The sequence below is a fragment of the Micromys minutus genome (assembly GCF_963924665.1).
Source record: "Micromys minutus genome assembly, chromosome: 10".
NCBI lineage: Eukaryota > Metazoa > Chordata > Mammalia > Rodentia > Muridae > Micromys > Micromys minutus.
In genome coordinates, this window is record NC_137979.1 from 16,955,268 (window position 1) to 16,982,654 (window position 27,387).

The following is a 27,387-nucleotide window of genomic DNA, read 5'->3' on the forward strand; positions in this document are numbered from 1 at the left end:
GGGGGGGGTTCCTTTGTGCTGAGAACTTGGTCTTGTGGTGTTCTAAGTCGACGTTTGAGGTCCCTAAATATCTCCCAAAGATAAGCATTGGTAACTATTTCCGTCTTGAAGCAAGGAGTGCAAGGCAGAGAGGGCGGGCTCATAACACCAATAAAACCCACACTCTGAAGCTTAGTCTTTCAACCTCTATTCTTACACCCAACACAAAGAATATCATTTAAGTGTATTCTCATGGTGGAAATCAAATTAGCCAGATCTTCACCATCATCACAAGCAAGAACAATGCAAAGTTTGGAGTACTTCTGTTGAAGAGCACAGCTCCTAACACCAGATGAACCCGAAAAAGATTCACTCCTTTCCCAGTAATGCCTTTCGAGTACTTGCACTCCCAGAAGTCCCGCCTTCGCCAAGTGACAGTATCCGGAAAACGCCGACACCCGGAAAGCCGGAATTGGTGAGGGGGCGGGGCCTCCGGCTTTGGCTTATTCTACGTCAGCCTGGACGGACAGCCTCCGAGCTCCAAGGTTCCTTACGATTGGAAGCGGCGCGTTGGATGGGCGGGTCGCTAGCAAGACGGCGCGCTGATTGGTCAGTTCCGCCATGCGGGGCGGAGGGACGGTGCTTGTGGCGGCGCGAGGGTCCGGCTGCCTTGTCAGCCCCGTGTGACCGGGTGCATGTGGGCGCTTCGCTCGCTGCTGCGTCCCCTTGGCCTGCGCACCATGTCGCAGTGTTCGGCTCGCCGGCCGCGGCCGCCCAAAGACCCACTGCGACACGTGCGCACGCGGGAGAAGCGCGGCCCGGGCTGGGAGCCCCGGGGCCCGAACACCGTGTACTTGCAAGTGGTGGCGGCGGGCGGCCGGGACGCGGGCGCTGCTCTCTACGTCTTCTCGGAATACAACAGGTCAGAGTGGGCGACAGCCCGGGGGTTCTGGCCCCCAGCACCACGTGCTCGGGAAGCCTTCTCCCGTTCAACCCCGTATGTCCCTTAGCATGGCTTTCAGGCATCGGTACAAAACTTCCCATTGCCTGTGCGGGCGGTGAGGTTTTGGCTCAATCCGAGTCTCACCATCGCCACCTCAAAGCGGGGCCCTCACAGTGAGTGTGTAGACTAGACCGGTTTCATAAGTTGATGGGAAAAGGGATCTCTTCCCATTGGTGTATTCCCAGCTACATACTCTTCCGTCACTAACCAGAGAGGACTCAAAACCAACTAGCCGATAACAACCCTGTCGTTTCGCTTGTCGATGTATCTACAATAAAGCATTTTACAGAATATACTTGTAAGTACAGTACTATTCCTCCCGTAGGTACCTTTTTAACTGCGGAGAAGGCGTCCAACGACTTATGCAGGAACACAAGTGAGTCAACACCTGGCTTCTGGGGTGGAGATGATTATGGGCTTGAAAGCTGAGGTGAGAGGCTGATGAGACTTGTCAGAAACGATCTTTGGTCATCTTTGTTTCATCTTGCTGAAATGTATGTTTTTTCTTAGACTGAAAGTCGCCCGCTTGGACAACATATTTCTGACTCGGATGCATTGGTCAAATGTGGGGGGATTGTGTGGTGAGTATGTTCTGGAGGTCAGGGGCTGGTGGGAAGTTTCTGGGAGCTCAACATGGCTTGCAGCTCCTTTGTCCATCTTCCTAGCCCAGGAGAGCTAGAATTCCGTGTGTACTAGCTTAGTCAGCTTGAGTAGGGAGCGGGAAAAGCTAGACTCAAAGCAGGTCTGGATATGGTTCCGACCTCCACCTGAGCCTCAGATTTAACCAGAGATTTTCACAGTGGTGATCAGACACCAGCTGCTGAATCCAGACACCTACTGTCATTAAGACTGTCACAGCCAGATTTTGAAAGTGTGATGTCAGGTGTGATGTCAGACAGAGGATAGAACGAGGGAGTGGACTACCCACTGGCATCCTTTCTCTTGGACCACTCAGTGGGTGGGCTCCACCCCCCTTCCTTCCCTCTACCTTTGTCCATTCTAGGGGCACAGGGGGAAGATTGTCCCTAGTACCTCCGCTAACATTCCCTCTTCATGTATTACGTAGTTGCCTATACACCAGAGTAGGGACACACAGGTAAGTATCTAGTATGGCAAGAAGCACATCACCACCAACACACACATACTGGCAGGGCTTGCATCGTAAGTTGAGAGAGCTGATTATTTACGTTTTAATTAATGAATTTATTTTCACATTCTTTTTAGGAATGATTTTAACTTTAAAGGAAACCGGGCTTCCCAAATGTGTTCTGTCTGGACCTCCACAACTGGTGAGTCTCTCCTGGCACCTGTCAAAACCACTTTTAAAAAAAAAAAGTGTTAATGATAACAATCTTCATTTGTATAACTTAGCCCTCTGCCCTCAAGGATAAAAGGTAGTGGAGTAAATATCTCCTTTCATAGTATATAAATATTAACTCTGGTCTTGGGTGAGCTACTTTGCCTGTCGGCCCCAGTTTCCTGATTTCTGAAGTGGCTGGAATGTTTTGTAGGTTGTTAGAGGTCGAATGAAGTGGTGCATAGGAGGAACGAAATCACTTTAGATATGGTACCAAAGAAGGACTTAATGAATTCAAGCTTTTGTTCTTACTTATTAAACTTTAGACATCTAACCCTGCCTCCAGCAGAATGTCTAGGTATGTGTTTCTCTATCTCCTTGAGCTTTCACCATCTGTGTACGGAGTGAGGCTTGTCAGTTCCTACGTCTCTACCACCCCTCCTCTGTATGGCAGCCAGAGCTTCCCACCCTAAGCTGTCTTGTGTGATGTGTACGTGTGATCCACAGGATGGCCTTTAAGTCCCATAGGCTCAGGTGGCTGTCCATTCTTCTACCTCTGCCATCAAGCTGGAACCACAAGGGCCAGCAAGCTCTCACCCATTGTTTTGCTTGCAAAAGTAACTCCCTGGGGCTGTACCACATAAATTGGTGTTCTCCTCATGCCTTCCATTTCTCTCATAGCACCTGATTGTTACTGAGGTGTTTGCATTATCAATTTTTTTCTTCTCCATCTCTGTTCTGCTGAGAACAAGAACTTTACGTCTCTGAATGTTGCTAGACGGTGGTAGGTAACAATACTAGGCACAGCAGATGTCTGTCTAGATGAAATTCAAAGTACTCGCTAAGTTTTGTGTTCACATAGCGTACATACAGTGCTCACTCCCATACACTACTGTGTCCCATATTTAAAACATGACTTCTTTCTTGCTTCTTCTTCTTCTTTTTTTAGGAGAAATATATAGAAGCAATCAAAATATTTTCTGGTCCATTGAAAGGAATAGACCTGGGTATGTTGTTGACTGTGATTTGATGTCTCGTATTTCTTCTTACACGAGTCCTGCTTTTCAAATTAGAATCCATCAAGAACTGCTTTAAACTGCTTCCTTCAGCATGGTTTCTTTAAGAGCTGTGGTTCTGTTCTTTCTGGGTTTCCTCACTCACTTTTCTTCTTAATGATTTATTTATGTTTCACATGCCTTGCTGTTATGTCTACATGTTTGTATGAGCTGTCAGATACCCTGGAACTGAAGTTACAGACAGTTATGAGCTGCTATGTGGGCACTGAGAACTGGACCAAAGTGCTCTGGAAGAGCAGCCAGTGCTCTTAGCTTTCTCCAGCCTCTCTTGCTCCTCTCATGTCTCAAGAGTACTGGCTGGGCAGGCAGGAAGTACTTTAACCTGGTACGTGCCTGCATTCATTCTGTTTCTCTCAACCTCCACTCTGGCCTCAGGCTCCTTCCCCAGTCCAAGAGGTGTCTCTTAGGGCCTTGAACTCCTTGTGGTGTGAAGAGTCTGTGGCCATGTTTGTAGCAAACCTTCATCTCCAGCTCTGTTGGGAGTCCCATAACTTTGATGGGAAGAGGTCTGAATGAAGACACAGCAGCCACCCACCCCCACCCCGTTGGCCTGTGAATGCTGCACTTTTAGAAAGCACTGACAGTTTTATTACAGGACTTATACCAGTTCTCATGGCTGAGAAGATAGAGTTTGTGGCTGGCTGGCAGGCTTGTTAAGTCAGAGCTCTTGCATCTAAGCACAGTTGCCTTCCCTTGACTCTGCTCCATATAAAATAGCTGTTGGAAAATACAGCTTCCTCTTTTTATTTGTTCATTTTATTTCCCCTAAAAAAACGTTAAAGCTAGAGAACCTGGTTTTGCTGGCATATTCCCATTAGCACTCTGAGGCAAGTCAGTGGCGGTCAGTGGAAACCCTGGAGGTTCATCTACCCATGCCTTTACTAATGTACTTCATTTCTTGACCTGTGTTTTTCCTGCAGCCGTGAGGCCTCACTCTGCACCAGAATACAAGGATGAGACCATGACTGTTTACCAGGTCCCTATCCACAGTGAGTCTGAGAGCCAGATTTCTCTGGAGCGTGTTGCTGTGGTTCCTAGTCACAGGGAATGTGGGTGAGGAGAGACTGAGGACCTGGTGTGAGACAATACTGTGTGAACTCAGGCTGGCAAGTTCGTCCCCCAGGGTTTGTTTGATGCAGATTTAAGTGTCTTTCTTAGAGACTTTTTAATAACTGCAACCTAGAAGAGTATTGAGAGGCTCCACATGCTTCACCAGGACCAAACAATGTGGCTTTGAGTGGGAAACAGAGATGCTCTGCACGCCACTCTGGCTAAACAGCCTGTGCTGGGTTTACCTGTTTTCAAAGAGAGGACCTGGTGGTAGGGAGATGCCAACTGTCATGCTCTAGCAAGCTGCTGAGAGGCTATGTAGGAGCTGAGAGAACCAACAAAGCAGACTGGGAGAGGAGCTGAGGTTTATGCTGGCCAAGGGTGTGTTCTTGAGCAGTAGCACCAGGGCTTCAGGCCAGCACGGGATGGCCCAAGGTCTCTTAACTCGCTCCAGGTCAGGTGTTTTTCTCTTACTATTACTGCCACCTCTTCCAACCCCAACTGGAAGTATTTCCCTTTCTTATTTCTTTCCAGCACTCTGTTCTTCTCTGTAGAGCACACTGTAGTTTACTATCGTGTGTTTTCCTGTGGCTGACACTTGCCCAATTCTGCTGGCCAGTGTTTCCTTGGAGCCCAGCAGTCCTTACCGTGTGATGTGCCTAGAGGAACAAATGTAGTTTCTGTTGAGACTAGCAGCTGTGTTTCAGCTTCTTATAATGACACTACCCCTCTTGAATTTGAGACTTAAAAGCTGCAGAATTTTGCTCCTTTTGGTGGTAGGTATTCTGTGGGCCTTTGTAAATCAAACAGTGGTGATAACCGAAGTAGTCTATCGCCTGGATGCTTTTTAGTCAGAAGGTATTGAATCTCTTCTGTGGGCAAGGCCAAGGCCTGGCAAGGTAGAGGCCAGGCCAATAGGCCTGGAAGCTGGTTATTTACTGCTGCAGGGGAAGGAGCACTGGTTTGCAAGACATCAGGGAATTCACACATGTGAACACCTGGGCTGCAGTTGTGAAAACTGAGTAATGTGATGACTTCCTGTGCTGCCCAGGCGAACGGAGGTGTGGAAAGCAACAGCCATCACAGAGCCCAAGAAGATCTCCCAACAGGCTCAGTCCCAAACAGTCATCATCAGACGTTGGATCAGCTGAAAATGGGCAGTGCCTTCCAGAGGGCAGCAGTGCAGGTAAGCTGGGGAGTGGGCCTTGGAGTTTTAATAGGTTATCTCTAGGGGTTGGAGAGAGGGGTCATCGGGAAAGGGCACTGGCTGCTCTAACAAAGGTCCAGAGTTCAATTCCCAGCAACCACATAATGACTATCAACCTTCTATAGTGTGATCTGATGCCCTCTTCTGGCATGCAAATAGAGTACTCATACACACACACACACACAAGTGCGCGCGCCTCCTGCATGCTGGATGAATTGTGTCCACTGAACCACCTCTCCGACTCTCTGTGAGGAATTTTGAAATGAACAGCACATGGCTTTCTGTGGTCACAGTATAATCATATACTGTGGTCATAGTATGTGGCCAGCTCACCTGAAAACTTGCACTCCTTGATCAGCTTCCCTCCTGTCCCCATCCTCTAGCCTTTGGTAACCTATGATACAGACTGTTTAGCTTCTGTGAATGGGTGACGTATCTATCCAAGGTTGCTAATGACAGATCTCTGCCTCCTATGCTCTAAGTTAGGATCTTCCCTGTGAGGAGACAGTTTGCACAAGTGGGTGTTTTTCTTTGTCATGCAAAGCCCTGTTCCAGCAGAAGGGATCAAGAAGGGTGACAGGCCTAAGTATCAGGTCTCTTTGTGGCTCTGCATAGCCCCAGAGCTTCCATTCATAGAACAGCAGGGCCTGGCCCACTCTTGGGTGTGGGATCTTTTTCTCATTCTTTTCATTAAGGAGACAGTAGTGCAGGGACAGGCTTTTCCGCTTACTCCAGCACACACGTCAGTGAGAGGCCCAGCCCCTAAACACAGCCGTCCAAGATTTGCTGTCGAAGGAACTGGACACGTGTTCTGCTCCAGCGTTGACATTTGGTCAGTTCCTTTGGCTTGACAGGCCTCTATTGTATGGCAAGCTGAGAGGATTAAAGCCCACATATTTCCTTCCAGCCTGTAGCTGCTGTCTCATTTTGTAACATTTAGGTACTTGTTTAAAAACCGTATTGCAGTGAGGGCTGGCAGGGGGTTTCAATGGGTAGACACTTGCTGCCAAGCCTGAAACCCAGGATTGACTCCCAAAGCCCACATGGGAAAAGGAGAGAACAAACTCTGGATAAACAAAGTTGCCCTCTGACATCCACGTAAGCACAGTGTCACCCCCTCTCACAGTTGTACCTTCTCAGCCCAAATATAAAGAGCGAACGTGAGAACGTACTTTATCCTGCTCTCAAGTGGGACGTATTGAGTTTTAGTTGCTATCATGCTAGATTTCTGGTTGGAGTTTCCTTCCCCACCTTTTCCTTCTGCTCTCTCCAGAGAGCTGGAGATGAAGTCTGAACTGGCTTGGAACTTTTGATCCCCCTGTCTCAGCCTCTCAGGCCTGGCTGGAGTTTTGAAATTTCTCTTCAGTTATTGTTGGCATAAGAGGGATGAAGAGGTACATCATTAATGTCAGGGTCTCCTCCCACTTCAAGATGGGGTCAGTAACGTCCCTTTAACATACGGAAGGAAGATTAAGGGACAGTAATTTGAGAAGCACTTACAGCCTTCATGCTTACCTTGTTAATGTGCTTTTCCTCAGGTGTCAACGGGAAAGTGTGGGTCAGGGACCCCTCCCTAGTTGTAGCTTTTGTCTGCAAGGTAAGTCTTGGTAAAGTTGGGCAGTGAAGGGCATGTGGCTAGTGGCCAGCAGGTGGTGTGTTGTGAGACCTGTTAGCACCTGGGCAGCCCTTTGCAGGTAGCTTTTGGGTTGCCTGTATTAACAAAGAACAGAACTTCCTTCTCCAAACCCCACAGGCTTTCATGGTGTTTCAGATTCTCACTCGATGGGGTGTTCTGTCCATGGTGTTTTATGCTGTGGGTGTCTGGTCCTTGTAAGTCAGGGCAGCTGTGGACCCGCAGGCCCTCTGGCTCTAGTTACAGATGGGTGCCCTGGCTTTCCTCTCTTTTCTCTGCTGCCACTTTGTTTTGCTGGCAGTGCTAGAGATGGAGTCTAAGAGGCTCTGCATATCGTAGCAAGCTCTCTCCCGCTGAGCTACATCTTCAGTCCCTTTTCATTTTTCATTTCCAGGCAGGGACTTGCTAAGCTGTCCCCACTGGCCTGGAGCTCACAATGTTCTGCTGTATTTCTGAAGGCTGATCTTGGTCATTCTCAGCCCTCTTTTCCCTCTTTTTAATATGATGCTTTCAGTCAACTGAGGGTTAGGAACGCAGTGAGCCAGCTCTAGTCATAGGAGCCAGAGAAAACACAAGGCTGCAGCAGCACGTCATACAGCACCCTGTTGGCTCGGGCAGCGGTGGTCCCTCTGCGCCCTCCTTGTCATATTGTGCGTCTTCCTGTTGAGCTGGAGTCTGGTCGAATCCTGCTCAGAGACAGCACAAGTGACTTGCTGGGTTAATGTCCTTCCTGTACTCAGACTCACTAGGTATGAGGCGAGGGACTTGTGCACTGTGGTATTGTTCACACTTGAAGGTGCCACCTGGACCTCAGAGTCTCTGGGGTCTGCAAGTGCACAGTAAACCCATAGCCTAGTGTGTCAGATGGGAAGGTCTAGACTCTAGAGAATGAGACTCTGGGATCCAGATAAGTCTTCGTCCTAGGAGCAACTTTTAAAAGTAAATTCAGTAGTTTATCAAGATTTCAGGAAGAAAAAGATCAAACGTGACTCCGCAGAGACCTGATGGTGGCCTTCTGCATCCTCTGTGTGAACGCTAGGTCGGACAGAAGCATACAGAGTGGGATGGATTTGCTGTAGGGTTGCGGTGCCGTCTGATGAAAGGAGCACACTGGGAGTCTGTTGGCAGAATGAGATCCAGAATCTGTCCAATAAAACCCGATTTGCAGGATGTCAAAAACCATCACCCATTCTGTCACCTTCCTACCAGTGTCACTGCCCAGGTGTGCAGCACTGGCTGGTCCCTGAAGACATTGCTTTGGCAGCACCCTGATGGGCTTAGAAACAACCCAAGTTCCCCTGAGGGCCCCTAGCATCCTTGCTGTGTGTTACTTGACATGGGAGAGTGAGAGTGTACACCACGCCCTAGTTTATCGGGTTTAATAACGCCCTTCACTTCCTCAGAGTGTGCACACTGCATTTTAAAGACTGAGGAAGTAGATAAACTGTGTGAAAGTTAAGGTGAGCGTCAGCACCTGAAACTCTGTTTGTATTCCTTTTGTCACAGCTTCACTTGAGGAAAGGAAACTTCTTGGTGCTTAAAGCAAAGGAGCTGGGCCTTCCTGTGTGAGTGTCAGGTCCTCGGGAACTCCATGGTAGGCCTCGGTAAAAAGAAGGGTTCTCACAGAGCGTGCCTGTCTTCCAGGGGCACGGCTGCCATCGCACCCATCATTGCTGCTGTCAAGGACGGGAAGAGTGTCACTTACGAAGGAAGGGAGGTGAGGCTCCTGGTTTCTGGGAGTTTGAAACTGCAGATGGGGCCGGGACACTGAGCAGAGCTGCTGTCTGGGTTCAGCTTCAGACACCGCTTTGAAGGGTGTGTGGGACAGCATGGGATTGTCTTCTCTTGGCCACACGGTGGGATTGTTACTGCGTCTTTGATGCACCTTGTGATGCTCGGCCTGGGCATCTCTGTATCTTGTCTGCTCATACTTGGTGGTACTTTTTGTGTGTATATTCTTTCCCTCATAGTGCCTGCCTTCAAGGAAGGGCTTCGCTAGCAAGTCTCAAAAGAGAGTTATGCAGTTTGTCTAAGAAGGTGTTTTTGGTGTTGAAAGTCCCTTACACGCTAACCCTCCCACTAGCCTCTGGTTTGAAATGCCTTCATAAACTAGTGCCTCTCTGATAAAGTTCAGACAGAGCAGGAGAGGGTGGGTGCCAAGCTTATGCTCCGTGCATTAAATATGGGCTGTGTAATGGTAGCAGCTGCCGTACAGGACATCTGGTTGTGGAGTCTGAGCTGAGGCAGAGCTGAGATTGTTCTGAAAAAGCATTCTGCTCCACTAAGCGGCCTGTCTAATCTTTCCAGATTGCTGCTGAAGAGCTTTGTACACCTGCAGATCCCGGTCTCGTATTTATGGTAGTAGAGTGTCCCGATGAAGGATTCATCCAGCCCATCTGTGAGAATAACACCTTTAAAAGGTAATGGCGAATGATTTGGGCTGGGAAAGGTGAGCAACATCACTGTTGAGCACAAACATTCATGTGCCAAAGACACTTCATGTCCTTGACTTACAGTGTATCTCTGGGAAGGCCTGGATTTTGGGTTCAAGGTGTGTCTTGATCTTACTGCCAAGATTTGGGAAGTATTATAGTTAGTGGGCTTTGAAATAAACAACAGAACTACAAGCCATTGAAGACTAGACAAATCAACTGTAAATAAGAGAGGGGCCTGGGGACGGGGGGTCACACACAAGCAAGAGAAAGAGACATCTAAGTCTAGAACAAATTTCAGAATAAATGCCCAGGCAAATGAGTTATTTTACCTATTTCTACTCTGTGTGAGTTTTCTTCCCTCAACTACATTGAGACCAATAAGGTAGGGCAGAGCGTCAAAGACCCTGTCTGTGTCCTATGCTGTGCTAGGGACGGTTTCAGCATTGAAACATCTCTCTGGCCCAAGTGTTGTGTCTACTGGAAAACAGCCAGATCTGCAGCTTCAGCCCTGGGTAGGCATCCCTCTACCATGTCTTCCTGCTGCTTGGGGTCAGCCTTGAATACACTTGGCAAGTGCTCTTCACCGAGATTCATCTCCAGCCCTTGTCTTTTGAGATGATATCATCATGTCGGCTTACCTGGCCCTGGTCACATAGTCCTGCCTTAGCCTTCCTAGTGCTGGGCGTGGTGTACATCACCACCCTAGGTAGAAACAAGCCACGTGTTTGTTTTATAGTTGTCTTATCCACAGTGGCTTGTTTGCTTAGTTTGTTCATATGCCGTTTTATTCTATGTATACCACAAATCCTTGTGCTCTTGTGCTTCTCTAGAGCAGGATAGGGGCTCTGCATAGGCCACTTTGTCCTGCGTGGGGTCAGTGCCCTGACCAGAGACTATCCTAATGTGCTCTGAGAAACCAGAGAGAGATGGTGTTTGTTGGGGCAAGGGTGGGTGGTGGTGGGAACAGCCACTGAACAGAAAGAAGTGTCACCAGGTTAGCAGACCATGCCTGGGTGGGAGATGGTATATGCTTAGCAGCAGTGAGTATTCCAACAAATAGCTGTGCGATCCCCTTCCTTGCATGTCTTGAGTCTGTATCTCTTCCTAGATACAAACTCCTTCTTCCTTCTGCCCAGTTACCAGGAAGAGGCAGATGCTCCTGTGGCACTGGTGGTGCACATAGCCCCGGAATCTGTACTCAGCGACAGCAGGTACCAGCAGTGGATGCAGAGGTACGGAGACCAGTCCAATGCACACAGAGGGCAACCCTTGTGGGTGTTGCTCTACTTGATTAGTCCACTGTTATCTCCTCTGTGTGTGTTCCTTGTCACCTGCTCCAGTGCCTTATAGTTTACACAGCTATGATAACTGTGTTTAAAGGGGTCGGGAAGGGTAAGAAAATCAGAAAAATTGGTTAGACTTGAGAAAGCCAGCCTTAGCATCTGTTATCTAGCCTCTGTATGCTTAGAATGCTCAGGGGCTGACTGGTTCCGTCTGAAAGGCTAGATGAACTGAGTCTGTCTATTGGGAATCAGCGGCTATTCCTGAAGTTATTCTGGAAGCATGTCTCTGGAGGTAGGGGCTGGAACAGCAGGTCATTTCAGTGTCCCTCTGGAGGAATCTTGTCAGAGCTGTACAGTCTGCAATATATGAATCTTAAACCAAAATTTTAGTGCTATTAAAGTATTTGTATGGATTGTGCAGGGTGCACAGACCATGTAAGGATGAATGTTTGGTCTTCGTTTGAGCAGGTGAAAGACAACTCTCCTTTTATGACTTAATCTGCCATATAAAGGATGGCACAATGAATCTTATGGATTCCATAACTAGCAAGATTGTCTAATTTTAGCTGAAGTTTTGGCTAGAGACATTTTTATGTCTAAGCCAATTACAGGGCTGTTCTCTTGTGGAGGAATCAGCAAATCAAGTAACCTACCTGTCCCGTTTGATTTTCTTGCCTTTTTCTTTTCTGTAGCCAAGATCTTCAGGGGGTCTTTCCCTGTCCTAGCTGATCTTTCTTCTTCCCTATTAATAAATATACAGAGCCATAGTAGCGTGTCCTTGGCCCAGCAACCCGAAATCAGCAAAGGTATAGATTGATTCAAATTAGCAGCGTCTTCTTCTTCAGGCCTGTTCTAATTTGACCTCTCTCCCAGAAGAATTTTAGTACCATAACCACCAAACTTAAAACCACACGTTTTAATAATTGAAACAATTCAAAGCAATCTAAACAATTACCATTATCCATTGAGACAGTGCTCCTCCCTGTCTTGTTCTTACATGATTAATTTTTAATAGCAAGATCAAGGCCTAAGTTTATTTATTCATCCATGTATATTTAAATTCTCTCTTCTATGGAGATTAATACCTCTGAGGGTATATATATATCCCTTTTATAAGAGTTAGTAGAAAGCAATCTAAGTAATTTTCATTATTCATTGAGACGGTGCTCCACCACTGTCTCCCACCTTGTTCCTATGTAAGATCAATGCCCAAGTTTCTCCTGTCTGTTTGAGATAAGGTTATTTTCCCTATTCCCTGATCTTGACCTATATTTTAAGATTAAAAACTCTCAGTTTATTCATCCATGCATACTTAGATTCTCCCTTCCATGGAATTAATATCCTTTCTTGTTTTACTTCCTATCCTTTCCTATGTGACTGTAATTTATTCCCTTCTAGTTACTGTATAAGCCTATTTCCAGGCGACCAGTGTCATATGCCAGGCTAGACAATCCCGCAATTAAAAACAATTAAATAAGTTAACATTAATTTTCCCTTTGGAGATTAATGTCTCTGTGGAGACATATATACATACATATATATATATATATATATATATATATATATATTCTCTTTATATGACTTAAATTAATATCCTTTCCTATATAACATCAATTAAATCCCTTCTATTTACTGTATAAGCCTATTCCTGGGCTATTAATTTGTCATGTCAGCTAAGCAATCCCAGAATTCCCATGGAGCCCATGTTCAAAGAATCCAGTTGCTTATGGGGCATAGACTTTAATTGTCTTTTAAATCAATCCTCCATTTCTAGATCTTACTTAGACTAGTTCTCGGTGGCCTGCCTTCTCCTCCACAGGAGCTGCCTGTTTGCTGCCTACCTTCTCCCAGCAGGCACTGTTAGCCTTTGCTTCCTACGCTTTGCAGAATCACTAGCCCACTACTTATGCCCTTAGGTTGGCCTGGGTGTGTCTCATCCTTAAGCCATGAACCCCAGAATTAATGTGCACCAGTTTAACACACATTTTGTCCTAGTTCCAAACCTGTGTGGCTTGGGGAGGAACCATGTGGCTCGTGCAAAACCTGCAAGAAACTAGTTCTCCCTACCTCCTAATCTCACGTCACCATGCGTGTTTTCCATTCTAGAATCTCCAGTTAATTCTTAATAGTGTGTTGGAACCTAATGTAAGTCGGCCACAATCCTGACTCTTACATGTTGGCGGTCTTTTTGTCTCTGCCCACACTTCTCTGGCCTGGACCTTCTTCCCTGGATGCTGTTCTCTTCCTTCTCTGATTCCTTGCTGGGGAATCCTAGAAGTCCTACCTCTGTCTCCCTGCTCAGCCATTGACCGCCAGCAACTTTATTACTGATAAAGCCAAGTGGGGGCAGGGACCCTCAGCGTCTCGGATTCCCATGTGACTTTTGGAAACCCCGATAACATAATGCAAGCATTAAGCCAAATCCACAACGTGTCGGTGGTTGTGCTTGGACCGGTGTTCCTACACTAAGTACTGCTCCGCTCGCTGCCCTCACCTGAGCCTGCCTAAATTTTCTCTGCGTTTCTTGGCTTGGGAATTCTGGGAAGGGTTCCTCTGAAGGAGGTCCGTGTTGAATCACAGCCACAGTGTTCCATTCCCCGCTTGTCGATGCTCCTTGTCACATCTCTTACGCTCTGCTCAGTCAGTGCAGGGGAGATCCTGGCACGTCCTCCAGCCTCCCGCTGCACCTCAGTGTTTGACTTCAGCGGCTCTGGTTTATTCTTAGCAGGTCTGTAAGGAGAAGGCTCACCATCATACAACCCCGCACTATGTTGCAGCACCAGGAGAATGTGGGAGCCCGAGTAGTTGGTGACCTCCAGTGGCTCCTCAGCTTCCCTGCCATCTACTTCACCTCACAGCCCCCTGTTCTCTCTGCCTTGAGCAGCTCTGGGTTCTTAGGTTCTGGCTTTAATTCCTTGTGTGTTTGAGTCAGAACACAAACTGTCTATTATCTTCTTTTTTTTTTTTCCTTTAGTATTTATCTTATTTATATGAGTACACTGTAGCTGTCTTCAGACACATCAGTAGAGGGCATCAGATCCCATTATAGATGGTTGTGAGCCACCATGTGGTTGCTGGGAATTGAACTCAGGACCTCTGGAAGAGCAGTCAGTGCTCTTAACCGCTGAGCCATCTCTCCAGCCCTGTCTATTATCTTCTTAGGCCGTTCTCACCCTGTACTTGGTGATGGATTCACATCCGTACATGAACGTCTTATGCTTCCTTAGTTTCCCCACTGTTCTTTCCATCTTTATCCCATAGGCAGCATAGGAGAGACGAAAACCTGGACTTTGACCCAGAAGCTGCAGGATTGTGCCTGTCTGAGTTGTAATTGTTTGGGGGCAAATGACATAGTCTGTCCATCTACATAAGGCTTTTCATCTGCCATCCTTGTCCTGAGATGGAGAGATTCCCTGACAGACACTGTAGTGATAGGCTGCTTCTTCCTAGGTTCGGGCCTGACACACAGCACCTGATTCTGAATGAGAACTGCCCCTCGGTCCACAACCTGCGCAGCCACAAGATTCAGACCCAGCTCAGCCTCATCCACCCTGACATCTTCCCCCAGCTCACCAGCTTCTACAGTAAGGTAGCATGTCCCACATCCTTCCTAGCCAATAAATTCCTGACCTTTGCTCTCTCACTGAGAAGTGTGTTCTCATCTTCCAGGAGGAAGGTTCCACCTTCAGCGTGCCGACAGTTCGGGGTGAATGCCTTCTCAAGTATCAGCTCCGCCCCAAGAGAGAGTGGCAGAGGTGTGTGTAATTCTGAACCTATGGAAACCTCTAAGGCAGGGGTTGGGAGGCTTTTCCAGAAATGGTCATTGTTAGAGTAGATCATATGTCACTGTGAGCTGTTGTGGCTGAGTAATTGCTCTATAGTGATATGGCTGGGGCCATGGGCATCCCCCCATACCTCCTTCAGCCCATATGCCAGTGAAACGGTTATTCCAAGATCCCAGACCCAGTGAATTGATCTGGAAAGGTTGACAGGGACTGCTTTATAAGCTTTGGGGTGCTTTCCTCCTTAGCTAGCTCAGAGAACCAGTCCTCTCAGTCTTGCTGCTGAGTGGAGGGAGCCAGCAATACCAGCATTCCCTGAGGCTTTGCTAAGAAGCTAGGCTCCCTGACCCCACCCGAGAGCTGATGCCAATTTAGGTTCTCTAGACCGATCACCCAGGTTCCCAGTTTAGCCGTGTGCATGTTCACTTTAGTTTGAGAGGTATTTGCTGGAAACCTAAGCTAGGGCACTTGTGGTCCTCCTACGTGGACACATGTAATTATCATGACCTTGGTTGGGGTTGCCATGCTACGGGGAACAACTCCACTATAAAGGAGGGTTCATCTTGCCCGAGCACCAGGAAACCTTTATTGTTGGGCTTGAGGCTGGAGAGGTTTTGAGAAGCTAGGGCTGTTCGGGATTCATTCACCTTGTTTAGTTGGAGAAGATTCCAGAGACTAGAACTGCCAGGGTGTACGTGTGTTCTATGCCTGTATTGGTTACTTTTCTGTTGTTAAGATAAAACACCATCACCAAAATAACATACGGAATAGTATTTATTTTGATTGCCGATTCCAGAGGGGTAAGAGTTCCTCATGGCAGGGGGCAGGGCTGCAAGTGGCAAGCATGGCTTGAGAAACCATGACTCAGCCGCAAACACAAAGCAGAGAGAGTGAATAGGGAAGGGGCAAAGCTATAAACTCCCAAAGTTCATCCTGAATATTGTACTTCCTCCAGGAAAGCTGCAGTTCCCCATAACCTCCCCAAACGCATAACATGGGACCGGGATCAGGGTAGGGATAGTGCATTTCAGCCAAACCATCAGAGTAAGCATGGATTTATTCTGAACATCCAAACTAGTATTTGCTGAGAAGCTGTGCAGACCCCTTGGGTTACCCAAGTTATTTTCCTCTGCAGGGATACCACACTTGAGTGCAATCCTGATGAATTCATAGCCGAGGCCTTGGAGCTCCCCAATTTCCAGGAGAGCATAGAGGAGTACAAGAAGAACGTGCAGGAAAGCACAGCCCCAGCAGGTGAGCCAAAGCCCTGAGCAGCCTCTCCTGAGCACTGCCTGCCTGCAGCCTCTCCATCTCAAGCAGGGGACTGGACAAACTGCAACCTGATTACTGAACTGAGGGCTTAACAGAAGCCCTGCATTGTAACAGAAGGCTGAGAGAGGTGCTGAGGATCTTGGCACCCGTGCCCCCACTCAGTAAACTCCGTGTTTAGTGACAGTGTCTGGACATTCTTGAGTGCCCATCTGTAGGAAAGTGGTTTGGAGAACCCCTTCAAGACCATGGAGATCATCCCTTACCATAGTTGCTGTTGGTCTAATCCGGCTTGGCTAAGAGAATGGCTGCCATCTAACCAGAGTCATTGCTCTATCAGGAAAAGCAACTGGAGACTTTTGTGACTTCTACACTTTGGGGGTTTTCTGATATTTCAATTACTGATAAAGAGAATGCTGGAATAGAAGAGGGTAGGTTTTGATCTAGCCAGACGGGTCCTTCCCCACCCTTGCTTTTCTGAAGGCTAGTGCTAGGTCAGCCAGTCCTCTTCCTATGTGTGTCCAGGAAGAACTATCTCCTGGGAATTGCTTCATCCTTTCTGATTAAATTGGTGCCCTGGTGTAATGGCTCATGGCCACCCAAATGAGGCTAAGGGCCAGCCCTGTGTACCTGTACAGCAGCAGTGAGGGTACACACACATGAAGTGTGCAATCACACTGCAAGGTGGAGGTGCCATTCCCATGAAGGAAGTGTTGAGTTGGAGCTAAGGAAACCTATGTTGTTTAGTGGCATCGTTTGTTGTGTTTTATTTTGTTTTAAAGAAAGGCCTGAGGAATTATTCTCTTCCAGAGGATACTTTTCTAGAACAGCCTAAAGGAACACAGCACCCTTCTTGGAAGGTGGATTAAGCTGGATTGCTTGTCTACCTCATGACAGAATGCTGGCTTATTAATTCACTTGTATTTCCACAGAGAAAAGAAGCCAGTATCCTGAAATTGTCTTCCTGGGTACGGGGTCTGCCATCCCAATGAAGATCCGAAATGTCAGTTCCACACTCGTCAACCTAAGGTACCATGTGTCTCAGGGTGAACGGACACCATGACCAAGGCAACTCTTAGAAAGGACCACATTTACTTGGGGCTGGCTCACAGGTTCAGAGGTCCAGTCCGTTATCATCAACGCAGGAGCACGGCAGCATCCAGGCAGACACAGGGCTGGAGGAACTGAGAGTTCCACCTCTTGTTCTGAAGGCAGCTAGAAGAGTGGCTTCTAAGTAGCTAGGACGAGGCTCTTAGAGCCCAGGTTGCCCAGCAGACAGCTGTGAGAGTCACGCTAGCCACCTCCCCAGAGAAGATTCAGGAAACCGTCCTGTCTCTAGACAGTTTGAAGACCAGGGTTGCTTGAGAATTGGGAACCATCTCCTGTGATGAATTGCTGTCCCTGGCACTCTCAGCTGAGCGCAGCACATTCAGGGGAAGCGGGGGTGTGCTGTGCTGCTGACTCCCAATCTATAATCTGCTTTCCTTTTTTTCTATTTTTGACACCGAGCATTGTGTTGATGCAGATACTTAGAGGCTTCAGGGTTCTTTGGATCTTTCTCTTATACAGAGAAGATAGACTGGTCTAAAATGACCCATGTGGTTTAAGTGGTTGACTCTCATATGTGCTCTACAAAGGGCAGGTGGGTGTAGCTGTGGAAGATGGGGGTGGTGTCCACAGCTGCTGCCTGTTCTGTCTTTGCTGCAACAATGCCCAATTCTGGAAAATCTCGAGTAAAGCCTGTTGTGACTGTCTTCTACAGCCCTGACAAGTCTGTGCTGCTGGATTGTGGAGAAGGCACTTTTGGGCAGTTGTGTCGTCATTATGGACAGCAAATAGACAGAGTCCTATGCAGCCTTACTGCTGTGTTTGTGTCTCACCTGCATGCGGACCACCACACGGTGAGTGTGGGACCCCAGACCCCGGCATGTGGAGGTGCTGTCCCCTTGGGCTTCTTTCCCTCTAGAACCAAACTTTTGAGTTTACTCAGAGTTTCTTGCTGAATAAAACTTGCTTCACACACAGCCTGCCCTGCAGAACCATCTAGATCTGGAGTGGATCTTTTAGGCCTCCTAGGTTTTACCTCCCTTTTAACACAGCTATGGTTGTTTTTGCCTGTAACATTTCAGTCACTTGTCAGTATGTGCCACCCACTTGTGACATGGGGTCAGTGAGACAGGAACCACTTGTTAGGGAGGGACTTGAGCCCTTAGCTGTGGAGATGACAACTGGGCCTGGCTCATCACCTGTGTTCCCCTCCTCAGGGCTTGCTGAATATCTTGCTTCAGAGAGAGCGTGCATTGGTAAGTGAGGCACCTGTCTGACATTGGTAATTGCCCGCTTCGTTATTCACTGTACCTACCACTCATTTCAAACCAGTTTTACTGGGAAGCCCCCTTATTAACTGTGCCAGGATCTTTTTCCAGGCGTCTCTGGGGAAACCTTTCCAGCCCTTGCTGGTGGTGGCCCCTACCCAGCTCAGGGCCTGGCTGCAACAGTATCACAACCAGTGCCAGGAGATTCTGCATCATATCAGGTGAGCATCATGTGCACCAGGCTCTAGGATACAGCCTTCTACTCCTGCCTCCTTCCTGAGCCCCAGCTGACTGGGCAGCAGCAGAAGTCCTGGCAGCTACACCCTTGAAGCATAAGTATCTCAGGGCTCATAGCAGCTCTGTACCACCATGACTGTGGCCACTGTCTCTGCAGCTGACAGTTTCAGGGTCAAGTGCACAGACACCTGCTAGCACAGACATCCAAGCCAGGTACATAGCAGGGATGGCCCAGCCTCACCTCCAGGGAAGGATGAGAGGGAGCCCTTCTGACAGTGTGGTCTGCAGTGTTTGTTAAGCTTCTTGCGGTGAGCTGGATAGGCTGGATGTATGGCTTAGCTCTTTTCATTTGATCAGTTTTCCTGTCTTCATTACTGGACTAAAATCATGATTCTCAGAACCACTGAAAGCTCTTCATCTAGAGAACAGAAGTCCCGATTGCACGTATCAAATGACTTTAAAATACATGTTCATTATTATTTTTCAAATGCTTTGTCTCTTAGTATGATTCCTGCCAAATGCCTTCAGAAAGGGGCAGAGGTCTCTGATATCCCAGTTGAAAGGCTGATCAGCTTGCTGTTGGAAACATGCAACTTAGAAGAAGTAAGTGACCCAGCTACTGAACCCACAGAGGGCAGGCAGGATGGGGAGTAGAGGCCTGAGCCCTCCACCTCTGCTCCCTCAGTTTCAGACCTGCCTGGTACGGCACTGCAAGCATGCTTTTGGCTGTGCGCTGGTACATTCATCTGGCTGGAAAGTAGTCTACTCGGGGGATACCATGCCCTGTGAGGCTCTGGTCCAGATGGGTAAGTGAGGGAAGTGAGCCTAGAGAGATGCCTGGGACATGTGGCATGTGCAAGGTGCATGCAGATGGGTGTGTAGGTGATGCCATTGGGTAGCAGACTGGTTCTTATCTAGTCTGCCCCCTGGCTGTTGTCTTGAGTAGTATTTGGGTCAGAACATGGCTGCAGGTCCTAGGCATATTTGCTGCTCATTCAGACTTGATGTCCATGTTCCTGTCCAGGGAAAGATGCCACCCTCCTGATACATGAAGCCACTCTGGAGGATGGCTTGGAAGAGGAAGCAGTGGAGAAGACACACAGGTAGGAATGCGGCTCCTTCCTCTCCACCCTCTCTTGTCCAGTGGAACCTAAGCAGCCCTCCCTCACCCCTGCAGAGCTGGTACCCACAGCCATGGAGGACTGTGGGTCCTGGTTGGCTTTCTTCTAGGCCTGTGTAATTTCCAGAACCCACATTAGCTGTCCAGAGCACTGTGCCTGTCCTTGCATATCCCCCAGGCAGGGTTCTCTGGTGAGGATGGGATTTTAAGAGAGCAACCTAGCTGGAATAAACTGTCATTTCAGGGAAAGGTAAGGTCATGACTGAATGTGGGGTGTTTTAAGCCTTCCTAGGGGTTGTTTCAGGTGTTCCTCTTGACAAGCTGACAGCCAGTGTGGGCAGGCCCTGGCCTTAGGGAGCATCTCTGCTGGCTCACCAGCCTTCTGAGGACTCCTACTAGCCTTCCTTGGTGTCACCAGCATGGGAGGGACAGCTTGTGGACTCCTGCCCCAAGGCCATGTCTTGCTTTCTGTTTTGCTACAGTACCACCTCCCAGGCTATTAGTGTGGGGATGCGGATGAATGCCGAGTTCATCATGCTGAACCACTTCAGTCAGCGGTACGCCAAGATCCCCCTTTTCAGCCCAGACTTCAATGAGAAAGTTGGCATCGCCTTTGACCACATGAAGGTCTGTATGTCACTGTGGACTGTGAGGGCTCTGAGGGGGCAGGCCAGATAAGAAAGTGACCCTCGTTTGATGTTCCTTTGATGCCATAGGGCCACCAAAGGAAGAAACTTTCTCTCTGTCACTAGCCAGGTGTAACCAAAAGCAGACTCACAAAGTCTGCTCCTGAAGGGTCTTCTTTCCCTCGGGGTCCCTGGAGGTTCCAGAATGTCTCATGTCATTCCTATTCTAGCAGTAGCACAAAACTGTGGGCAGGGGCTAGTCCCCGAAAGTAGCAGAGGTGGGCCTTGCCCCTTTCACCTCCCAAATGAAGGAGTGGGGCTTGAGTCGGCTCTGGTTGTTAGGAGCTTCATAAAAACATCTGGACTTTTTGTTTCGTTTACCTTTGGTCTCCCTGCCCTTAGTCTAGGTGTGGGGAGCTGGCCTTCTTCATTATTATATGCTCCTCTTAAATAGCATTCTTTAAAGCTGTGGTCCACTGGCCTGAGGGTATGCCAGCAAGAAGGGACGTTCTTGCCCTGTCAGTGTTTCTCTGTGCTGTCTGTCCCTCCAGGTCTGCTTTGGAGACTTCCCAACGGTGCCCAAGCTGATTCCCCCACTGAAGGCCCTGTTTGCAGATGACATTGAAGAGATGGTGGGACGCAAAGAGAAGAGGGAACTACGGCTGGTACGGGCAGCCCTCCTGACCCAGCAGTCAGAGAGCCCAGAGGGGAGAGAACCCCAACAGAAGCGGGCCCACACAGAGGAAACACACAGCCCACAGAGCAAGAAGGTCAGAGCCCAGTGAAGGTCTAAACCATCCTGGACTGAAGGCTGTGTTCTCTGCACTGTGTGAAAGCCACACCTGTCACCTTGGTGGGAGCCAACGCACACAATCTAGCCAGGAGGCAGCATGGAATCAGTATGCAGCCCTCCATGGCCTTGGCTGGGGGAGCACCCATCTGCCGGGTGCCTCCGACTCCTGGAGGCGAACACAGTGGCAGGACAGACCTCTCAGAGGAAGACAACAAGCAGTCTTTAAAGAAGTCATGGAAATTGAGGTGTCTGCCCCCTTACTCCCTAGCATAGGGACCTCTGCATGCCAGAGTCAAGTCATGTTACAACTGACACTGGGTGTATATGTCTCAGGCTCCAAGAATAGTAGTATTTGCAAGTACTCAGACTCAATAAAGCTCGAGTTTGGAATTCTGCTTCAGTGTGGGGTCTTCTGTGGGCTGGGTTACCCGGTGAGGCCTGCATGTTCTCTTGGCTGCAAGAATTGTGGAGCCTGTCTGTTGTGCTCTTGGTCCATGGTGAAAATGAAAATCACTATGACAATATGAAGAAATGTTACCTTGGGCTAGATGCCTGTTGGACCTGAAAACAGGTTAGTGACTGAAACATGGAAGGATGTTCAAAGTCGACTCTAACATTTATATATTCTCCCTACCCAGGAGAGCGTGGAAAGCACTTTAGAAACTCGGGTGTGAGACAGCAAGGACTTGGCCTTACCTGGTGGCAATCTTCAGACTTCCTTTGAGGCAGAACAAGGACATTGTGACTGCCCCACAGCCTTCACTGAAACAAGACCATGTGCCAAGCTCAGGGTTAATAAATCTATTTTAATAACATTACTCTTGACAACAGTTTGTACATGTATGTAAAGATAACTTTCAACCCCCAGGCTCCATTACAAATTTGGGGACTGGACTGCCCTTGGCAGGAAGTGAGCAAAGCTATAACGTCAAGTCTGCAGATCCCACTCTCGGAGAAGGGTGAATTTACGCCGCTGGGGAAGAGAAACTAAGCATTCAGAATTTTTCATTGTACACCTGTACATAGGTTTAGATTGAATGGCTCAAATTAAACAAATATAGATTTCATATATACAAATATATCATGTATAAGTATATCTATTTTCAGAGGAACAAACTTTAAACTTTGACTGTGCATGCATGGCCCAAATCTGTTTTATTTCCTTAATCCCAAAGTGTGAACAGGCTTCCTGCGCCCTTGCTCCATGGCTGCATGGGACATGGTGAGGACGAGGAGCAGTGTCTGCTGGTGAGCATAGCAGGTCACGCCATGGGCTAGGTGCCTGGTACCACCCCCTCTACCTGCTTTGGGAAACAGAATTATTGCTAGTCAGCTGTAATCTCCAGAAGAGGCATGTCAGGCCCCACATACCTACTAAGCTGGGTACCTGAATGGGAGCGTGCTCTAAGATGTCTAATGTGTTTGGGGAACATGGAGACCTCCATAGGGCATGTATGTTCAAATCCTCAATTCAGATTGTCAGCGTGGAGTAAAGGAAGCCTTCATCACACAGGGGAAGTAAAGCTGTCAGAAGTAGATGTATTGAGCTGTTTACTTTGGAGCTGATTAAGGGTTACCTGAAAGGTCTTTCTGGTTGGCCAGGACCCTGGCAGAGGCAGAGGACAGACAATGCCCAGGATGTCTCTTGCCCTAATGAAAGGGTCTCCTGTTTTGCTTCCCCTCTGGCTCTTATGGTGATGCTGCAGGACCTGATGTCCCAATCAAGGCAGTAAGGGGACTGACCCTGTCTTGTACCCTCATCCCGCAGCGGCCATTCTGACAAGCCCTTGAGTGGAGAGGTGGATGCTGCTTGCCATAGAGGCCAAAGATGGATCAAGATAGGCACAAAGTCAAAAAGGCAAAGGTCAAAAAAAAAAAAAAAAGAGGCTGGAATCATCACCCAAAATGAACAAACAGAATCTGCACCAGCAACACTGGCCACATGGACAGGAGAGCTCTGCCTCTGCCCAGCTCCACCCTGGTGTGGACATGACAGCAAAGGGCTGATGGAGAATCCTTGGCAGGCTGGGAGGCACTGCCCTGGGTGGTGTCTCGGGACCCATGGATGTATGTACACGTGCCGGGTGGACCACATCAAAGGGCTGTACTCTCAGACTCCTCTTCCGAGTCCCTCTTGTCAGTCACCGAGTGCCGCCGCGCGTGTTCCAGGGGGCTCAGGCGGAGTGTTGACCCCAGCTCTATGTGGATGGAGGGGACATCAAAGTGGACGAGATCTGCAGAGAGAGGAGGGGGTGACTGACAGCACCGGAAGCAGGGTGGCCTAGGTGTGCTCAGGCTGGATCAGAAGTTGGGCACTGCAGGATCAGGTTGTGGCTGGGGCTGATCCCATTCTCCCTGGGAGCCTGGCTAGGGGACAATGCCCTGTTCCAATCTTTCAGCCTCTTTACGAAGGTCCTATAAGCAGGGTGTTCCCAGGCAGGCCTCCAAGTCTACAGAGACAGTCACTGTACTCATTCAGAGACTGCTCTGTGTCAGCAGTTCAAGGAGGCAGGGCAAAATCTTTCTTAGAATGCTACATATGCCCTGTCCCCCATTTTGATTTATGTTGACAAAGAACACTAAAAGGACATCCTGACAAGGGCAGGGAGAATGAATGTACCAGAAGTTACAAGACTTGATGTCTTGACATCTGGGAGTCAGCAAAAATAAAACGACTTCATAGGGCCATCAGGTGGGAACTCAGCCCTTTGGACACCACACTGGGAGTGGTCTTGGAGCCTCAGTTGGGTAGCTCCTGGAGATCCTGGCCTGTTGAGGCCCTGGGCTCTAGGAGGTGAGTTGGGATGATGGATGCTCTGAATCCGTCCTTCCCTCTTGGTTGTATCATCCCTTTTGCCCATTTCACTCAGTTCTGGACTTCTGTGAGCTGTGTCAGCCTTAGCTGGCAGCAGCATCCCAGCAGACAGCCCTAGGCCACTCAGGTGACTTGTTGTTGGCTTTTAAAATTTAATAAAACATGTTCCAAATAAGGGGCACCAAACTGAATGTACAGGTATTACACTTGGACACTGCCCTCCAAGACATTTTACAGACACACGAGCACTGGGACACCCCTGCTCTACCCATCGAAGCCTGTTTGGTTGAACGGTGGTAGGGCATATCTGGGGTCTGATGCTTGGTCCAGCCAATAATAAGTGCTCCCACTGCAGTATGTGATGTGGATCCCACAGGATGCTTAAAGGTGGACTCTCTTCTGCATGTGCGTGGTGGGCTGCTGGAGGAGGGGGAAGGGTGGGAGTGGGGGGTCTACCAGGAACCTGCCCAGGCTCTCTGGATACAGACCTGCAGATCTGTCACAGCAGGCCTGGCTTTGGACAAGCTTAAGCTCCCCTGTAGTCGGATCAGGGTAACAGCATTGAGAATGAGTATGAGGGTTCAGATGGTGCCCGGCGAGCACAGAACTGTCTCAGCCTTACCTTGGCAGTGCCCTTAAAGTCTGAGCAAATAGGGTCACTCAGCAAGAGGACAAGGCTTATGGGAGAAGCCTCAGGGAAGTTTTGTCTGTCCTCAGGAGACTTGAGTACCAGATACCTAGCTGCTAGTCAGCAGGACAAAATCCCCTCAGCTCTCTGTGTTTCATTTGCTGATGCCTGGTCTTTAGGTCTGAGTGTCTATTCTTGATGAGAGGAAACCTAAGTAGATACTGATAAAAAGTCCCCCAAACTCTCCAGGGTTGGACAGAGGATCTGTCAGTAGCTGTTACTCCTGACCAGATGTGTTCTAACACACTTGAGTGTCAGAACCTCAGGCGCTGCCCTAAGGACTGCCAAGCTCTGCCTTAGTACCGACAATGGTACTTGCTTAAATCAGCTGGTGCAAATCTATGGCCACCAACCAAGGTAGTGGCCCTGTGCCAGACAGCGCCTGGTGAGCGTTCTTGAAGACAAATCCCTCAGCAATGGGTTGCAGGGAACAGTACTGAACCGAGCGCAGGCTCCCAGCAGATACGCCTATCTGAACAGGTCTGTTATCAGGGTAAACTGTTAACTTGAGGAAAGGGTAGGAAGAAGGGGCCCGGGCCCTCCCTGCTGGGTGTGTCTCCCAGCTCCTAAGGAGAAGAAAGGAGAAACAGGTCAGTGATCTCAGAAAGCCTCAGGCTCCTAAGCCAGGAGGCCATCCCTGAGGCTGGAAAAGCCAGTTAGAGAAGTAGGCATGCGTTTGGTGGGTCTGAGCCACATGCAGTGAGAGGAGGGGCTGGTGGGATGGGTGGTGACCAGGCTGCTGTCTGGGCTGGCTAGGAGGGGTAAAGCGAGGTGAGCTGGGGCCAGCTTACCCTGAAAATCCCCCTCACACGTATCCAACACTGCGTCACTCATGTCACACAGCTGCAAGAACATAATGATAGGATTCGGAGAGAGGAACAAACAGGATGAAACACACGTAACAAAAAACACTGCCCGCGGCACAGTCCCGGATAGGCCACACCGACTACAGATTCCACGCTGTCAGAGACCTACACATACACGACACATGACCGTCTGCTGCCCAGGGAACATTAACACAACAGGGACAATCGGGCAGTATGTCAAGGTCACAGACACTGAGCCTGGGCTGAGGAAAGTGACCTTTCATGAAATGCCTCGCAAGCTGCAAAGGCACTGTCCCTCCATGTCTGTAGATAACCCACCAACCACTTCTGTCAATCTGCGCTCTCTGCTTCCTGGAGTGACACAGCTGTTCATCCTGTGCCCTGTACCATGGGCTACTCTGTATCCATGCCTGGACGTGGTTGGGAAAGTTGGCAGAGCCGGAGTGCTGATGCAGCAGCCCCTGAGAGCTGCCTCTGGCCACCACCCACTCGGAGCAGGTACTGCCTCCCGAGGAGGCCTTGCCTGGGTAACATCCCCCTGCCGCACTCACAGGAAGGCTGCTCACTGCCTCTTCCGGAAAGTTCCTAGGTTTGACTAGGCTACGGAATGGGTGAAAGCAGCATCTAGTCAACACGTGCCACCTTGGCTTCTCCCCGTAATACTGCAACTCCTAACCCATCACAAGCACTTGCTACTTGACTAGTATTTTCACTGGCACCCATAAGCTGGACTCCACAAAATCTGGCTGCCTTCTCACGTGGTGAGGAAAGAAAGCAATATCTAATGCCAGGCCCCACTGTATCCAGGTAGGTTGATGGTCTTTGTATGTAATGTGGAACACGGTGCATGTGAGTATGTGGATTTTTTAATATGTGTCCTAGGGATAAACTCAGGTACAACAAAAGGTCTGCCACTGAACTATGCCCTGCATAAGTCTTATGCGGTTATGTGGCTTACATGTATGGGTACATAGTATGTGCATGTATGTATATGTTGTATACATGTATATTGCATGTATTTGTTCATGCAATCTGTAGGTGTGTATGTATGTGTGGTATACTTACATGCTGTATGTGTATGTATGTGTATCATGTACATGTGTTGCAAGTGTGGTATAAATATTTGTGTGTGCTGTATGTGTATGTGTAGTCCATATGTGATTATGTATGTATCTATATGTGTGGTATACAAGTGTGTGTGTGTGTGTGTGTGTGTGTGTGTGTGTGTGTGTGCATATGGGGGTGTGGTGTATATACTGTGGCACACTGGCTAGTTTTATGTCAATGTGACACAAGCCAGAATCATCTGGGAAGAAGGAACCTCAATTGAGAAAATGCCTCCACAAGATTGGCCTCTGGTGCCTGTGGTGCATTTTCCTAACTGATGATTGATGTGAGGCTCTGCTCCCTGTGGCTGATGCCATGTCTGGGATGGTTGTACTGGCTGCTATAACAGAGTAGGCTGAGGAAGCTATGAGAAGAAAGCCAGTATCAGCAGCCCTCCTTCTGCATCAGTGCCTGATTTACCTGAACAATGGGCTATGAGCTCTAAGGTGAGAGAAAGTCTTTCTTTCCCAAGTTACTTTTGGTCTTGGTTGCAACAGGGATCCTAAGATAGTGTATGTGTGGTATGTATATTATATACGTGTATGCTATGTGCGCATCTGAGTTTGTGGTGTAAACATGCATTGGACATGCATAATACGCATATATGAGTGCTGTATGCATAGGTGCATATGTATGTATTTGTGGTGTACATGTGCTGTGCACACATGGGGTGGTGTGTTTGTATGTGATCGGTGTGCAGAATATATGTACTCTCAGTGTGCATGTGCCATGCATACATGGCAGTGCATAATGTGACATGTTTGTGGGTATGCAGTGTTCCCAGGCTGCCACACCTGCTATCTGGGCTTGTGCCCTACAGCGGCATTCAGGCTCTGTCTGCCCTA

General features: G+C 48.6%; 2 protein-coding genes across 4 annotated transcripts in view; one reads left to right on the forward strand and one right to left on the reverse strand.

Moving 5' to 3' along the window:
• The first annotated feature begins 615 nt into the window (after positions 1–615).
• Positions 616–21,923, forward strand: ELAC2 (elaC ribonuclease Z 2). 2 transcript variants are annotated; one of them, XM_080923188.1, is made up of 25 exons: positions 616–901; positions 1,308–1,358; positions 1,493–1,563; positions 2,207–2,271; positions 3,229–3,286; positions 4,276–4,344; positions 5,457–5,591; positions 7,151–7,209; positions 8,752–8,810; positions 8,890–8,962; positions 9,553–9,665; positions 10,817–10,912; positions 14,414–14,552; positions 14,633–14,718; positions 15,881–15,999; positions 16,947–17,043; positions 17,777–17,915; positions 18,279–18,317; positions 18,441–18,550; positions 19,070–19,169; positions 19,252–19,372; positions 19,591–19,669; positions 20,169–20,313; positions 20,864–21,082; positions 21,744–21,923. In XM_080923188.1, the coding sequence occupies exons 1-25, from the start codon at positions 675–677 to the stop codon at positions 21,777–21,779; spliced, it is 2,505 nt and encodes an 834-aa protein (XP_080779314.1). In that variant the 5' UTR covers positions 616–674; the 3' UTR covers positions 21,780–21,923. The 2 variants fall into 2 exon arrangements, with proteins under 2 accessions (XP_080779314.1, XP_080779315.1); XM_080923189.1 differs by lacking the exons at positions 616–901; positions 1,308–1,358; positions 1,493–1,563; ... (7 more) ...; positions 9,553–9,665; positions 21,744–21,923 and having other exon boundaries at positions 10,815–10,912; positions 14,414–14,547; positions 20,864–21,495.
• The window catches only part of ARHGAP44 (Rho GTPase activating protein 44), a 163,853-nt gene continuing 158,386 nt past the window's right edge, over positions 21,921–27,387 (reverse strand). Inside the window, exons 20-21 of one of the 2 annotated variants that reach the window (XM_080923191.1) lie at positions 25,400–25,451; positions 23,201–23,339 (exon numbers count right to left, since the gene is read on the reverse strand). In XM_080923191.1, the coding sequence (XP_080779317.1) occupies positions 25,444–25,451 (8 nt within the window). In that variant the 3' untranslated portion in view covers positions 23,201–23,339; positions 25,400–25,443. Of the gene's footprint in view, positions 23,340–25,399; positions 25,452–27,387 lie in introns of both variants that reach the window. The other variant, XM_080923190.1, reaches the window with a different exon arrangement.